General features: G+C 38.5%; 1 protein-coding gene across 1 annotated transcript in view; it reads right to left on the bottom strand.

Moving 5' to 3' along the window:
- Positions 1-15,833, bottom strand: part of UGGT2 (UDP-glucose glycoprotein glucosyltransferase 2) — a 128,457-nt gene that overhangs the window by 32,597 nt on the left and 80,027 nt on the right. The window contains exons 25-30 of the mRNA XM_049778517.1: positions 13,341-13,443; positions 10,303-10,382; positions 8,762-8,945; positions 7,567-7,725; positions 6,944-7,029; positions 5,518-5,602 (exon numbers count right to left, since the gene is read on the bottom strand). Coding sequence (XP_049634474.1) covers positions 5,518-5,602; positions 6,944-7,029; positions 7,567-7,725; positions 8,762-8,945; positions 10,303-10,382; positions 13,341-13,443 — 697 coding nt within the window. The remainder of the gene's footprint in view (positions 1-5,517; positions 5,603-6,943; positions 7,030-7,566; positions 7,726-8,761; positions 8,946-10,302; positions 10,383-13,340; positions 13,444-15,833) is intronic.

Raw genomic sequence — 15,833 nt, forward strand, 5'->3', positions numbered from 1 at the left:
GAGATGGGGCAATGGTGATGGGAAGTTTGTACTGGTTAAGGGGTGTGTTCTTTTTATGACTGAAACCCAATTACTATCATGTTTGTAATCACAGTGTTTAAATACATTATTTAAAAAATGAAAGTCTTTCAAAACCCAATCTGCAACAAGCTAGACACAGAGGGGACCACTTATACTAGCAGCTCCTCAAAGGAGGGGGATATGGGATGCATGCTGGGAACTGGGATAGAGGGAGGACAACACTGGTGGTGGGAATGCCCCTGATTCAATGTCACTATGTACCTAAAATATTACTGTGAAAGATTTGTAATTTACTTTGGTCAAAATAAAAATTATTTAATTAAAAAACGATGTGTATTTTCATTAGTCCTTCTATTGTTCTCAAAATTTTTTAAAAATAAATTTCAAATTTGTATTCCAATGGCTTCAAAATTTCACTAGCACATTCTATTTATGAGGATACTATTTTTCCTCTCTGCCTCATAATTTTTTTTTTTTTTTTGCTTTGTGGGCCACACCCAGTAATGCCCAGAGGTTACTCCTGGCTATGCGCTCAGAAATTGCTCCTGGCTTGGGGGAACATATGGGACACCGGGGGATCGAACCATGATCTGTCCTAGGTTAACGTGTACAGGCAAATGCCCCACTGCTTGTGCCACTGCTCTGGCCCCTGCCTCATAACTTTTATTAGCTAAGCCTTTCTTTCAACATTGTGAATAGATATTTGTATTTTTAATGGATATTTATATTTTGCCATGCAAACAAAATTTATTTTGTACTCTGCTATGTCCACTCTGCCATTAAGAAATTGGTGAATAGTGTTTATAATGATAATGTAATGTCTTGTCCTTGGAAAGGCTCAAAGTTCACAATAATGCAAATAGGTCACAATAAAGTCAAGACCATTGCTTCACTTCTTGATCTCTGTTTAATTATTGCCTTCCAACATTATGGTATTTTGTTGTGTGGGATTTTATATATTTACGTTTTCTAATGGTGACAAATGTCTCCTTTACTTAAGTTTATTTTCTGGCTTGTAAATTTGCTTGTCTGAAATTCCTGTCTTGCACATATTTTTCTTGGTGCTCCACTGCCTGTTTCTTTTGAGGCTTCCTTTGCTTTAGTTGTTGGATTAGAGCCACCATTACTGCTTTCCATTCCTTGGTTTTCATCTTCATGGTGTTGGCAAACAATGTCAAGAAAAGGTGTGACAGTGTAAGTTAATATTGAGAAAGGAAGCTCAGGTCAGTATAGAAGAGTGGCTATCACACATGGGTAGGACCAATCTGAGCAGTGGATAGAAGATGAGAGCAGAGGCGATAAGGAATTGGCGAGGGTGTGGGAGTAAGGTAAAATTTGGTGATAAATTAAGTTTAGGACCTAGGCAATAAAGAGAGAGAGAGAGCTTTGGTAACCCACTGAACTGGGCCCTAGAGACATTTAGTTACCTTCAGATGTGGACTTTGACTTGGACATATCATAGAGAAAATATTCTGTATGATGTTATTGTCATTCTTCAGAAACTAGCCTAAACTTGATCAATTTTTTTTATCAGTGTTTTTCTGTATGTTGATTTTTTTATTTTGTGTTAGTGAATGCTGTATTCTACATATCAGGTCACGATTTATTAACATAATGTTTAAGTCTTGCAATTACTATTATATGTTGTTTGCAAGTTGTATCCACTGTTTTTAAACTAAAATTTTTATTTTTTTTGTTTGTTTTTATTTTGGGGTCACATCTAGCAGTGCTCAGGGCTCCACATTCAGAAATTGCTCCTGACAGGCTCGGGGACCATATGGGATGCTGGGTTTCAAACCACTGTCCTTCTGCATGAAGGCAAATGCTCTACCTCCATGCTATATCTCTGACCCTGTTAAACTAAAATTTTTTAACTAAAAATGTTCCAATATGTATGATAAAGCACTATCATTTTTTGTTTTCCAATTTCTGATCCTATATATGTATATATAATATATCTAATATATATTCCTATAAAACCAACCTTTATCTTAAATTGTGTTATTTTCTTTTTCTTTTTCTTTTTTTTTTTTTTGGTTTTTGGGCCACACCCTGTGACGCTCAGGGGTTACTCCTGGCTATGCGCTCAGAAGTTGCTCCTGGCTTCTTGGGGGACCATATGGGACGCCGGGGGATCGAACAGCGGTCCGTCCTAGGCTAGCGCAGGCAAGGCAGGCACCTTACCTCCAGTGCCACCGCCCGGCCCCAAATTGTGTTATTTTCTTATTGTCCAGTATCTTGTCTAAAAGCCTGGCTATATAAGTTGTATTCAGATTAATACCATCCCAGAATAGTTTTGCCAAAATTTTTATCTTGATCCTCATGCTGAAGCGATAATTTTTAAAAAGTAACAGTTATGTTTTCTGCAAATGAAATAGAGATGGAATTCAAAAAGTACCCAGTACAACAACCCCTCTTTGAACAGGTGAGTGTAGCCTGTTTATTTAAACTGGGTTTAACTCTCTGCATTTTGTGCCTTCTCCATGACTTACATGTTCTATTTAACTTTTTCTTAGTCCATGTTTACAGAGTAAGCAGTTTCAGTACATACAGTTTATGTGCTCATGATATTATGTCTTACTTCTATCTATTTACTAGTGGCTATAGGGTTTTTAAGTCAACAAAAACAACCATTATTTTCCTTGCTACTACTCTACCTTAAAAGGTGATTTATAAAAGACACTGATTATAGGGGCCAGCGAGGTGGCGCTAGAGGTAAGGTGTCTGCCTTGCAAGCGCTAGCCAAGAAAGGACCACGGTTCCATCCCCCGGCGTCCCATATGGTCCCACCAAGCCAGGGGCAATTTCTGAGCACTTAGCCAGGAGTAACCCCTGAGCATCAAATGGGTGTGGCCGAAAAAACAAACAAAAAAAAAAGACACTGATTAAAATTTTACTTAGTAACTGTCCATAGATTCAGCCACATAAGTACCATTTTATATTCTCTTTATTCTTTTCTCAAATTCAAACCTTCCATCTGAAATTTTTCTCCCCGGCCTCAATAACATAATTTAGAAATTTCTAACAGGGATGAGTTTAGTTAGAGAAATAACTACGTTTTGAACTATCCTAATAATGAGAATGTACAAGGGAAATAGAAAGCCTGTTTAGAGTACAGGCGGGGGTTGGGTGGGGAGGAGGGAGATTTGGGACATTGGTGATGAAAATGTTGCACTGGTGATGGGTGGTGTTCGTTACATGACTGAAACCCAAACACAATCATGTATGTAATAAAGTTGTTTAAAAAAATTAAAAAAAAAACAAACATAATTTAGAAATTTCTAACTTCCAATTCTTATTTTTACTTGATTATCAGTTGGCGAAAAAAGGGTCAAACCCAGGAATCAATTTTCTGGAAAAAAAAAGTTTCTCGAAAAATACCAATGTTTCGTCTTGAAAGGGATCTTCTCAGGATGAAATAGTCTAGGCTGTCATTCATTCTTACATTCACCATCTTAAAATATCACTCTCCTGTCTTCAGTGTTACTACTGAGAAATCATCCACCAGAATAATTACAGATCTTTGAAGAAGATGGACATTTTCCCACTCTCTACTCTCAAAGATTTCTCTGGGGTTTTCTGCAATTTTATAAACAAAAATCTAGGTGTGAATTTCCGTTTAATTATCTTGCTTAGAGTGGGGTGGGAGGTGGGCTTTCGAGAACATGAAAACTGATGTCTTTTCATCAACTAATAAAAACACATGGATTTCATTACTTCAGATGCTACCTGAATCTCATATTCTTTCATCATTTCTGGGCTTCGTTTAATCTGATTTTATTTATTCATAAAATGCACTCATAAGCATAATCCCTAAAGTGCCTCTCTAGCTAAATATTGGATTCTCATAACAGATGGCTAAAGGCGTTCCATTTTTATAAACCCCATTTTGTAGGTGAACAAAATAAAACAGAAAGATGGTCAGCCCCCTGCTCAAAATCACAAAAGGATGCTCGGTGAACAAGTTTAAATTCAATCCTGGTTCCTTAGATTTTAATTGGGATTTTGGTTGGTTTGTTTTTCCATTGGGAGGAGTGATCTTTTATGATACCAGCTATACATTGTTTTAAATGCTTCTGTTTTATATGCCATATTTTTTTAGGTCTATTTTCAAATAATTCTTTCTTCAGACATCAAAAATCACTCACTGTATTCCTAGTTTTTGTTCCTGTGTTGCTTGGTTTCATAAGTTTTGCTTACTAAAAAAAATCAGATGTCCATTTTTGTCCTTTTGTGTCCCCTGCAATTATTTGCACACTTGTCTCTTATTTTCTTTTTATTAAGCATCATAACCACAGAAGTTCCAGAATATAATTCTAGTAAAAAGACTACCCGGGTCCTATTTGCTGTTAGATGTTGGTTCTGCTAGTTTTCTTTGGGAGCAGAAACCCAGAGGAGAGTGTGAATATGGAAATCTCATTCCACACCCAGAAATGGGCATCTTGCCAGATTGCCCACGAAGTGTCAACCTGGAAATACTTCAGTACAAATTCAAAGCTGAGGATTCCCTGGCTCACTTATGTGATATGAGGTTGGGCCAAAGAATAGCTAATCTGGGGCTGAAGAGATAGCACAGGTAAGGTATCTGCCTTGCATTTACTTTGCATGTGGCTGACCCGGGAGGTACCTGGTTTGATTCCTGGCATCCCATATGGTCCCCCAGCCTGCCAGGGGTGATTTCTGAGTACAGAGCCAGGAGTAACCATAGGGTGTGGCCCAAAAATCAATCAATCAATAAAGTTGAAAAAAAAAAAAAAAGAATGGTTTATCTACCCTAGATGGTAAAGAGTGTTCTAACGCAGGACCCACATTCTGTGGCTCAGGGGTTCAACTTCTGTCCTCATCATCTGTCAGTGAAGCCAAATAATATGTTAAAGGTACCAGGACAGATGGATAGAAGCTTTTAGAGCACTAGAGCTTGAGCAGGATAAGAGGAGTTACTGTTCTTGCTTCCTTTCCTTCTCTTTTTACATATAAGTTGTTCTGTACTTCATTATTATCCCCATTATGCTACCATTAATTAGTAGCAGCTCTTTGTACTAGAACAATGAAAAGCAATATTTTCCCCAGTATTTTTTTTTTACTAATATTCAGTAGGCGAGTTGATATAAAAGACTGTCATTTGTCACCACACACACACCTCCTTTTTCCTTTTTTCTCAGTTTTCTTGTGAAAACTCATTGCTTGCTCGTTTGAAGGCTAGCTTTTTATTTCACATTTCAGATGTTTTCTCTGCAGCCCCGGTAACATTATTTAGCTATCCAGAGTATACATAGCACACGCATCATAACTAGAAAAATAAATTTCCTTTTCTTCTCTCTCCACACACACTCTCCCTCTCTACTTCCCTTTCATGACCCTAAGTTTTTCTTTCATTACTGAAATCTCAGTATAGTATTTTGGGCAGCAAATCTGTCCAATTGTAAAAATTGAGTGAGGGCCCAAAACACACTTCAGCTCAAAAACCAAGTCTCCAAAGAGCTTTGCCTCACATACCTGCACTTCCAGTAATTTGCTCTCGAAGCTTTCCAGCACCACCAGGACTTCCTCATGGTCTGACTGTGAGTCTGTTCCTCGGTGCCTAAAAGCAGAAAAAATGGAGATGCTATAATCAAGTTGAGCAAAGACAGACCATTACGGCAGCACAGGCAGCAGAATAAATTCACTTTGCACAAGTGTCAGAGTTATCACTTGGGTACATACCACACTGGCTTTCTGTCATCAGTGAAGATGCAAATATAGATACTTTTCAAAATTATTTTTTGCCAGCTCAAAAAATAGAATTTTATATAAAAAAAACACACACACAAATCAGTACTGAGGGGAAAAAAGGCAAAAATCAGTGTGTCTCGGCTGTTATGTAAAGACTATCCCAAAGAAAAATCCTTCAACTTCTCTTTTCTGTTGCAGTAATAGTCAAATTGGAGACATTCCCAAATAAAATTTGATAGCACGAGCAAAGAAATTTTCCATGCTCCAACAAATTTTTGGTATCATGATCAAATGCCAAAATTTGGTAAGCTGATGATTGTTGAAAATGCCTACCATGCTGGCCAACCATCATTTCAGCATTTCTATTTTATATTACACATCATATCCTTACCTTCATCACCTAATTTTCACAAGTTTATGGATGATGCCTTATTAATAATTATTTTTATACTATTTTCACAATGTGGTGCAAGTATCATTGTAAAAATATTTACAAAAAAAAAAAAAACAGGGGCCAGAGAGATAGCATGGAGGTAGAGCATTTGCCTTGCATGCAGAAGGATGGTGGTTTGAATCCTGGCATCCCGTATGGTCCCCTGAGCCTGCCAGGAGCAATTTCTGAGTGGAGAGCCAGAGGTAACCCCTGAGCACTGCCGGGTGTAACCCCAAAACCAAAAAATAAATAAAAAATAAAAAACAAGCAAAATCACACCAAACCAGAATTGTGTCAAAGAAGGAAAGCAAGTAGATGTCAGAGTAATAGATACCCCGAGTATAGTCAGAATTACAACATGGCCTCCAAACAACAATAAAAATATGACAGATATTCTCAAACACTGAAACACAAACCCTGCTTTATACCATACTGTTTGCTGAAAAGCAAGGAAGTTTTTGTGGGGAAAAGCAATTCTTATTTATAACAACAAAAATTGGCCATCACCCATGATTGCGGCAATGTCTATTCTATTAGAATTGTTATTATTAAATGTTAAAATACAAATCATGCTCATACATGGTAAAAATAGTCAATAATGTAAGTAATTAAAGTTACTTATGAAATAAAGACAAAGCTAGAGACAAACAACACATATAAGTCATTGTATCTGAAGTGACAGTTTATATCCATTGACCTTATTTTGATGATCACAGCTACATCACACCAAAAGCTTGCTTTTGTGTAAAAGGGTTATGAGTGACCTGCAGAGCTCACCCAACTATCTGATAGATATCCTCGGACTTTCCTTCACGTAGTTTTAGGATCCATGCTCCCGGGTTTGCTTTTAACTGAAAGTATCCCTTTAAGAAAGTAGAGAAAAAATGATGATCATTACAATGACCCAACATATTCTATGGTACAAGGCAGATGAGTCATGAGTGCTTCAACAAGTGCTTCCTATGGAATGACTGACTGACACAGAGAAATGAATCCCTAGAAATCTAGTGTTGCAATAATTCTGCAAGTATGATTTCCCCTTTTGTATTCCATTTCATCATTGTCTACAGTGTTGGTCTGTGAGCTGCTCAATAATAGAAGATTAAGGATAACAACACCTCCCAAGCAGGAAAATCAATAGGATTTCAACACCACCACCAATACTTGGCCACCACTGTGGTGTCTATCACCAACTTGCTAGAGTGATCACCATTGTGGTATCCACCACCACACCACCACCATGGCAGGTCAGTACTAGATGGGCCATCACCATGGTATCCACCACTAATATGGCAGGTCAATACTTCCTAGATTGGCCACAACTATAGTATCTATTACCAAATTATGAGATTGGCCATTACTGTGGTATCTATCACCAACAATGGTAGGTCAGTACTTACAAGATTGGCCATCACTATGGTATCTACCACAACGGGGATCTTTTTCGTGCCCAGTGTGAACTGAAGTCCCTGGGGCGGTTGTTCTGAATTGATATCAAAGCAGTGTCCTTCAAGGAGTAGATACTCGAGCTCATATTCCGCTGTAACACTTCCCTTGATCTAGGGAAAGATAGGACTTTATTTTTCTTTTCAGATTAGGCATTCTCAATATTAAGAGTGATAAAAAAAATACAACCATTTTGTTATTAGCCAACATAGTTGAGAAAAGGAACTTCATGAAAGAACTTCCCAGCAAAATGTAAGTCTTGCTGACCCAGGCTACTGATGCATGTTTTTATTCCCACCTTATGGTACATGTAACAACATTAAAGGCAGGGATGAGGGGGGCTTGGGTGGGGATCTAAAGTCCCACTATTTAAAGGGTTCTGGGGGTGGGAAATGCATCAGAAAATCAGCTATCCAGTGCCTTTGGAGTGCCACTTAAGGCCTGATAAGAAGTCAACTAATTATTTATTTCCTATCTTGTAATTTTATTTTTTCTTTCCTGTACTAAAAAAAAAACAATGACTTGTACTCAAAGTTCAGATTTTCATTAAAGAGAATGTTGCAACGGAGGAAAGAGGGAAAAAAATCACATATAAACTAGATACTCATATACACATCAAAGCACTGTTTCATAGTTTCTTGTCTCCAATTTTCTGTCCCTAATAAAATGCAAATTTAAGAAATTGTAGCAGTTTTCTAAGAACTGAAATGGCCTGTTTATTGACCAGATTTTGTAATGGCTTTTTTTCCATGACTGCCAACATGAACATAAATATTTTAGGGGATTAAACTCAGCTCTATTCCAAGTGACTAGCTATGCAAATTTCAAAGTAAACCAAATGGTAAGGGATATTTCCATAGTTGGGTGATTTTCTTGAGCATGGTAGACTCTGGCATTACCCTACGTCTAATTTTCTTCACTCTATGTGACAAGTGTGTTTAGGATATGGGCTATTTGGACCAGGGGTGTGAGGCAATGAGACACAGAAGTGAAGGCAGCGAGGAATGGGGAAGCCAGAGAAGCTAAGTTGGGGTAACACAAATATCTAAGGAGAGACTGGCTGAGGAGCAGAGACCATTCAGTTTGAGCACTCACTGGTTACCCTGCAAGAGCTGAAGAGGGGCATCTGGCACCCTAAGGGTGACTCACATCCTCCAAGTGAATGTTATCCAAGTCACAGCTACTCTGTACCGCTTCAATCAACCAGCTTTCAGGAGTGATCATGTTGAGGGTCAGAAGAGGCGACTGGGGGATCTCCACGAATTTTGCCACTGGTCCACGGGGCTTCTGAGTTTCTAACATCAGTTCTGACTCCAGAACGAAACGGTAAAAACTGTTGCAAGAATATGAAGGAAAAAAAAAAAGAATAAAAACAGGGCTGGAGAGATAGTACAGTGGGGTAGGACACTTCTCTTGCATGCGATCCAATTGGTTCAGTCCCCAGCATTTCACAGACTCCTCAGAGTCCACCAGGAGTGAAACCTGAGTGCAGAATCAGAGTAAGCCTTGAGCTTCGCCAGGTGTAGCCCAAAAGCAAACAGACAAAAACAAACCCAAAAATTTCATGCGGTGACCAAAATTCAGATCTACTTCTTCTGGCTCAATATTTTTATTTATTTATTTATTTATTTATTTATTTATTTATTTATTTATTTATTTATTTATTATTTATTTATTTGGATTTTGGACCACACCTGATGATGCTCATGGGATACTCTTGGCTCTTCGCTCAGAAATCGCTCCTGGCTGGCTTGGAGAACCATATGGCACACCTGGGGATCTAACAGCACGTGCAAGGCAAATGCCTTACCACTGCACCATGGCTCCAGCCCCATGGCTCAATATTTTAAAACTGAAGTTGGCTTTAAAAAAATAAAGAATTAGCACGATAGATAGGGCACAGGCCTGGCTCAAAAATCAAAACAACAACAGAATCGTTACCTCATCTACAACAAGCTATACATAGAGGGAAACAGTTACACTAGCACTCTGGGGGTGGGGGGAGATGGCAAAGAAGGGAGATATGTGATACATGCTGGGAAAAGGGGTGGAGGGAGGACAACCTTGGTGGTGGAAATGACCCTGATCAATTGTCACTATGTACCTCAAATATTACTGTGAAAGATTTGTTATTCGCTTTTGGTCACAATAAAAAACATTTAAAGGGGCTGGCAAGATAGCATGGAGGTAAGGTGTTTGCCTTCCATGCAGAAGGTCGGTGGTTCAAATCCCGGCAATCCCATATGGTCCTCTGAGCCTGCCAGGAGCGATTTTTGAGCATGGATCCAGGAATAACCCCTGAGTGCTGCTGGGTGTCGACCCCCCCCCCCCCAAAAAAAAAGAAAAAAAAAGAATTAACATTATTTTTTGATAATTTGAGCAATTTGAATTAAGTGTCTTGAGAAGAAAAGAAAATATAATACAGTAATCTTGGCCCCCTTTTATCTGACTACTTATAAATCTTTCAAAATGAAATTACCTTTCCTGAGACTCACCTCAATCTTTAAGTTTGTTTTTATTTTGGGGGTCACATCAGGCCATGCTCAAGGCTTATTCCTGATTCTGCACTCATGGATCACTCCTGGCGATGCTCAGGGGACCATATATGATACAGGGAATCAAACCCATGTCGACTGCATGCGAGGCGAGTGCCCTACCCACTGTACTATCTCTCTGGCCTTTGGACTCACCTCTTTAAAGGTGATTCTGAAAGCATGCCTTTACAGTTCATGAACAAGCGCAATTTCATGTTGATAATCTTGCCCAGTACCTACAAGGAAAAAAAACCCATTAGTAGATTAAACAGCTTAGAGTTTTGGAGAATTTACTAGAATGTACTAAACTCCAGGCACTGTGTGACACTTTCTAGTCACTTCCCCATTCAGTTCTCCCAATATGTCTGTGTTTACAGCAAGGAGTGGAGAGGTATGGGACTTGCCTAAGAAACAGAACTGGGCACTGCAGAGCAAGGTCTGAATCTAAGCAGCTGATGGAGGTTATGAAGTTTACCTTTTGCATAACATGATATTCTTTCAGGGGTCCACATTTCCTTATGTAGTGAAGAACAAAATGACAGATCCCCAATCTGAAAATGCAAAGCAGCAGCCACACAATCATGGTGAGGGTCCCCGATCCTTCCGAGATTGAAAAATAGGAAGGGGGGCGGCGAGGTGGTGCTAGAGGTAAGGTGTCTGCCTTGCAAGCACTAGCCAAGGAAAGATCACTATGGCGGTTCGATCCCCAGGCGTCCCATATGGTCCTCCCAAGCCAGGGGCGATTTCTGAGCACTTAGCCAGGAGTAACCCCTGAGCATCAAATGGGTGTGGCCCAAAAAAAACCAAAAAAAAAAAAAAGAGAGAGAGAAAATAGGAAGTTTTTTTGGGGGGTGGGGCACACTTGACAATGCTGAGGTGAACACTCCTGGTTCTGTGCTCAGGTATCACTCCTGGTAAGCTCAGGAGACCATACGGGATGCTGGGGATAGAACCCAGGTCAGCTGTGTGCAAAGCAAATGCCCCTACCCATGGTGCTGTTGCTACTGGCTTTTAGCTAGAAATGAAATAATAACAATAATAATAATAAAACTTTATTTAAAATTTTGAAAAAGGAATAAAATATGATCTTTTTTCTCCTTAACTGTAAGTAGAAATTTCAAATTTTTATTGTTTTTACTTTGTAGAGAAAATAGTCAGTGACTATCTGAAGTACACAACAAAGAATGCAGGTAAATGAGGAAGAAAAAACCCCCCACAAAACATATGTATCTGAAGGTGCAGTGTGAGAAGAAAGTGGGTAAGGATTTAAGAGTTACACTGGGTAAGGATTTAAGACTTTTAATTTTGTTGTTTTGTTTTGGGGCCACACCCAGTTCTGTTTAGGGGTTACTCCTGGCTCTGAGCTTAGGAATCACCTCTGGTGGGGAGTGGGAGACCATATAGGATGCTGGGGATCAAACTTGGGCCAGCTGTGTGTAAACAAGGCAACGCAAGCACTTGACCTACTATACTATTGCTCTGGTCCCGAGTTTTAATTTTTAATTCTAGTCCTTTCACTCCTTGTGTGTTTAGCAATGAAAGTCATTTAATTACTTTTTATTTCAAGTATTAAATAATAAATTATCATTTCTTTCAGAAATTTATTTAATACTTTATTTTATGCATAGCATAAATTTAATTTTTTAAATTAAGATGAGTTTTATGAAGTACCCAAGTTACTAAGAAATAAAGTATGCTATTAAGGCCAATGATATAAACTGAATTTCATATTTTACATTACTATGTCATCCATTATTCCTACATTCTATTTGTATATAAAAATGCTTCAAATATAAGTTATGCTTCTTTTCTAAATAATGACTACAAAACAGGGAATTTGTAAGTGCTTCCTAGGTTAATTAAAAGGAAGGAAACAGCAACAATAATTTCCTCTAAAACAAAATTTCAGGTCCAGATGGTTTTACTGGTGAATTCTACCACATCTTAAAAGGTGACCTTTTATCTAGCTTTCTTGGTTCTTCTGAAAGACTAAAGAAAATGAAATTTTTCTAAATACGTTTTAAATGTGGAAAGCAGACAGGTTCATCAAACACACAAAAAATAGGCCATGATTCTTGATGAGCAAGAGGAGAATATCCCCAGCAAAATCTTAAGGAACTCAATTTAACAATACCATAAAAAGATCATACATTGCAACAAAGTAGGACTTTTTATAATGCTGCAAACTCGGTTGAACATGTATGAATCAATTAAATAATACGACATATCAACATAAGATTAAAAAACCTTATGATCTAATCAATCTACACAGAGAAAGGTGTTGTGCTTCTTTTTCAGGATTGCTTTTTTTAGATACCATGATTTCCAAAGTTGCTCAGAATAGAACTATTTCTGCATACCATATTCCAACACTAGTTCTACCACCAAAGTCCCAGGTTCCTTCCCATACCCTCTGCCCATCCCCTTGGCAGTTATAAAACAAATTATTTCATGTTCCTTGGACTAATAAGAAGTTTTTTGTTTTTTTTTAAAAAAAGGTTCAGTAATCCATTTTTAATGAAAACTCAACAAAATGATAGACTTAGTCAAAGAAGCATACCTCAACACTAAATTTCACATACAATATTGAGAAATTGAAAGCTTCTCTTTTAAGACTGGGTACAAAAGAAAATAGTTTGCTCTCTGAAAACCCCGGAGATGGCATAGGTAAGAAAAAGCAAAAGCGGGCCCGGAGAGATAGCACAGCAGTGTTTGCCTTGCAAGCAGCCGATCCAGGACCAAAGGTGGTTGGTTCGAATCCCAGTGTCCCATATGGTCCCCCGTGCCTGCCAGGAACTATTTCTGAGCAGACAGCCAGGAGTAACCCCCTGAGCAAAGCTGGGTGTGGCCCAAAAACCAAAAGAAAAAAAGAAAAAAAAAAGAAAAAGCACAAATATTTTAATCATATTGAAACAGATTTATAAATAAAAAGATAAATTTCAGGGCTCAGAATGATATAGTCACATGCCTTGCATGTGGCACCTGTGGCACAGCCACAAGAGGTTCGATCGCTGACACCCCATATGAGCCCCGCCAGGAAAGACTCTGGAGTGCAGAGCAAGGAGTAAGTAACCAATACCTGAGCATCTCTGGGAGTGTCCCCCAAAACAAAACAAAAAATCAGACATTATAAATTTCAAAACACAAGTTAATGCACAAATATGTGTCATACATAAAAGAAAATGGTTCCTTACAATCAACACCTGTGTCATCTTCTGCGCTTCTCTTGACAAAGGATCAACAATAGCAACAACATCAAAGAACATATCATTCTCTGGTGGATCGATCTTTACAATGCTAGAAAAAAGAAAAGTAGTACAACCAACTCATGAGTTAAATTTATTCAATGACCTACTTCATCTCTATTATCTATGTCTATCCTTATTCGTTTATATTGACTTATCACTTCACACAAGAAAATGCAAATTTAAGCGTTTAGGGATCCTTTTCAATAAAATATAAATAAACCTGAAAAGAACCAGAGAAAAATGATGAATGGATGTTTTTTTTTGTTTGTTTTTTTTTTTTTGGTTTTTGGGCCACACCCGGCGATGCTCAGGGGTTACTCCTGGCTGTCTGCTCAGAAATAGCTCCTGGCGGGCACGGGGGACCATATGGGACATCAGGATTCGAACCAACCACCTTTGGTCCTGGATCGGCTGCTTGCAAGGCAAACGCCACTGTGCTATCTCTCCGGGCCCGAATGGATGTTTTTTTTTGCAACTCTTCAGAGAATAATACTATCACAGTGACAATGCTCATCACATTAAGTTCCCCCAAATTCTTTGTTTTTGTTTTTTGTTTTTTTTTGGGCCACACCTGGCAGTGTTCAGGGGTCACTCCTGGCTGTCTGCTCAGAAATAGCTCTTGGCAGGCATGGGGGACCATATGGGACACTGGGATTCGAACCAACCATCTTTGGTCCTGGATCGGCTGCTTGCGAGGCAAACGCCGCTGTGCTATCTCTCTGGGCCCACCCCCAAATTCTTATAGATTGCAAAATGCAAATAATAAAGCCCAATTCTTTTGTGTTGATTATCTTTTCTCAGGTCTGAAATGTACAGCAATGCATATGTACTTGATGTCCATTATAAAATTTATAAAATTTTATAAAATTATAAAAATGCTCCAAACATAAAAAATGGAAAACAAAGGAGAAATGTATACCATAGTCACAAAGTTACATCACATCATCTCCTTCCCTTGCTAGAACATAACACAATCTGATTTGTAAAGCCACAGGATGTGAATGCTAGAGATCAAAAGCAGGGAATGTGACATCTATCTACATATGATCAAATGTTTCAGATATTTAATATAAGTCATCCCAACATTAAAAAAAATGCTTAAGTGTTACACTACTTGAGGGGCAGATGACTACAGAGTTGATTAACTTTTATAGGAGTAGTTTTGAAGAATTACATCCCAAAGCTATTCAAGAAATTCAAGAAGTGTGACTGGAGTGATAGATAGCACAGCAGGTAGGGCCCTTGCCTTTCATGCCCTATGCCAATCAGGGTTTGATCCCCAGCATTCCCTATGGATCTTGAGCCTGCCAGGAGTAATTTATTTCTGAGCACAGAGTGAGGAGTAACTCCTGAGTACCACCAGTTCTGACTCAAATCCTATCCCCCCAAAAAAGAAACACAAAAAGTCTGTAAAGAAGAATTCCAGTAGGTGGGCTTAAAAGAACTTAAAAGTATTGAACCTCAAAGATATCTGGGGAAAAAAGAAAGAAAAAAAATTTTCTTGCCAATAGTGCCATATAATTTCTCTTTGGAAATTCATTTTTCTTAGATGATGATAATATGACACACACATGAAGAGACCAGAAAAGAGAGACTTCCTGCAGCTCAGCAAGTGCCAGCCCTGACAGTCCACATCCAGGAGATAAGACCACATCTTTCTGTGCTCATGAAACCCTGCAAGAAATGTCAGCCGCTCTGTGGTGTGTAAGTCTTTTATCCGATTTCATTTTCTATGTGATGATTAGCAAAAGGTCATCTAATATGACATGTCTAAAGCTTCTGTACTATCTCACTTATTGATTTCCCAGTTCTGAATGGTTCTTAACTGAAAACACAAAGCTCCACTTATAAGAGATAAAGGAGGCAGGGTCCAGAGCTAGCTGCATTTTAGTTTAAGTCTTAGAGGAAAAGGGTTATTGCAGTGAACTTAGAAGCTAGTTTATTCTTCTAAATGGTTTTTTTGTTTTGGTTTTGCATTTGAGGCCACCTATGGCAGCACTCAGGGATTACTCCTAGCTCTGCACTCAGGAATTATTCCTGGCAGGTTTGATGAACTATCTGGGATGCTGGGGATCAAACCAGGATCAGCCATATGCAAGGCAAATTCCCTAACCACTGTTCTATTGCTCGAATTCCTAAAACAGTTTTCTTTTATGACCACCTGTAGAAATCTATTTTTTATGATTCAACAAATTATTAACAAAACAGGTGTCCCAAGAACACTGGAACTAAACTGGTAAATTAAACACAATGAATTTTCTACCTGTCTTGTTCAATAGTTGACACAACTTCAACTGACTTTGAGAATCTCTCATTGCACGCAGAGTGCCGTGTTCTCCGAACTTAAGCAGGGAACAATATGTGCACCCCTCCTCAGCAACTAGAGATATCTTCACAGAACAGATCTGGAAGCAAGCTGTTGTGCCTACCTACATTTTA

This window comes from Suncus etruscus, chromosome 8 (assembly GCF_024139225.1).
Source record: "Suncus etruscus isolate mSunEtr1 chromosome 8, mSunEtr1.pri.cur, whole genome shotgun sequence".
In the NCBI taxonomy this organism is placed as follows: domain Eukaryota; kingdom Metazoa; phylum Chordata; class Mammalia; order Eulipotyphla; family Soricidae; genus Suncus; species Suncus etruscus.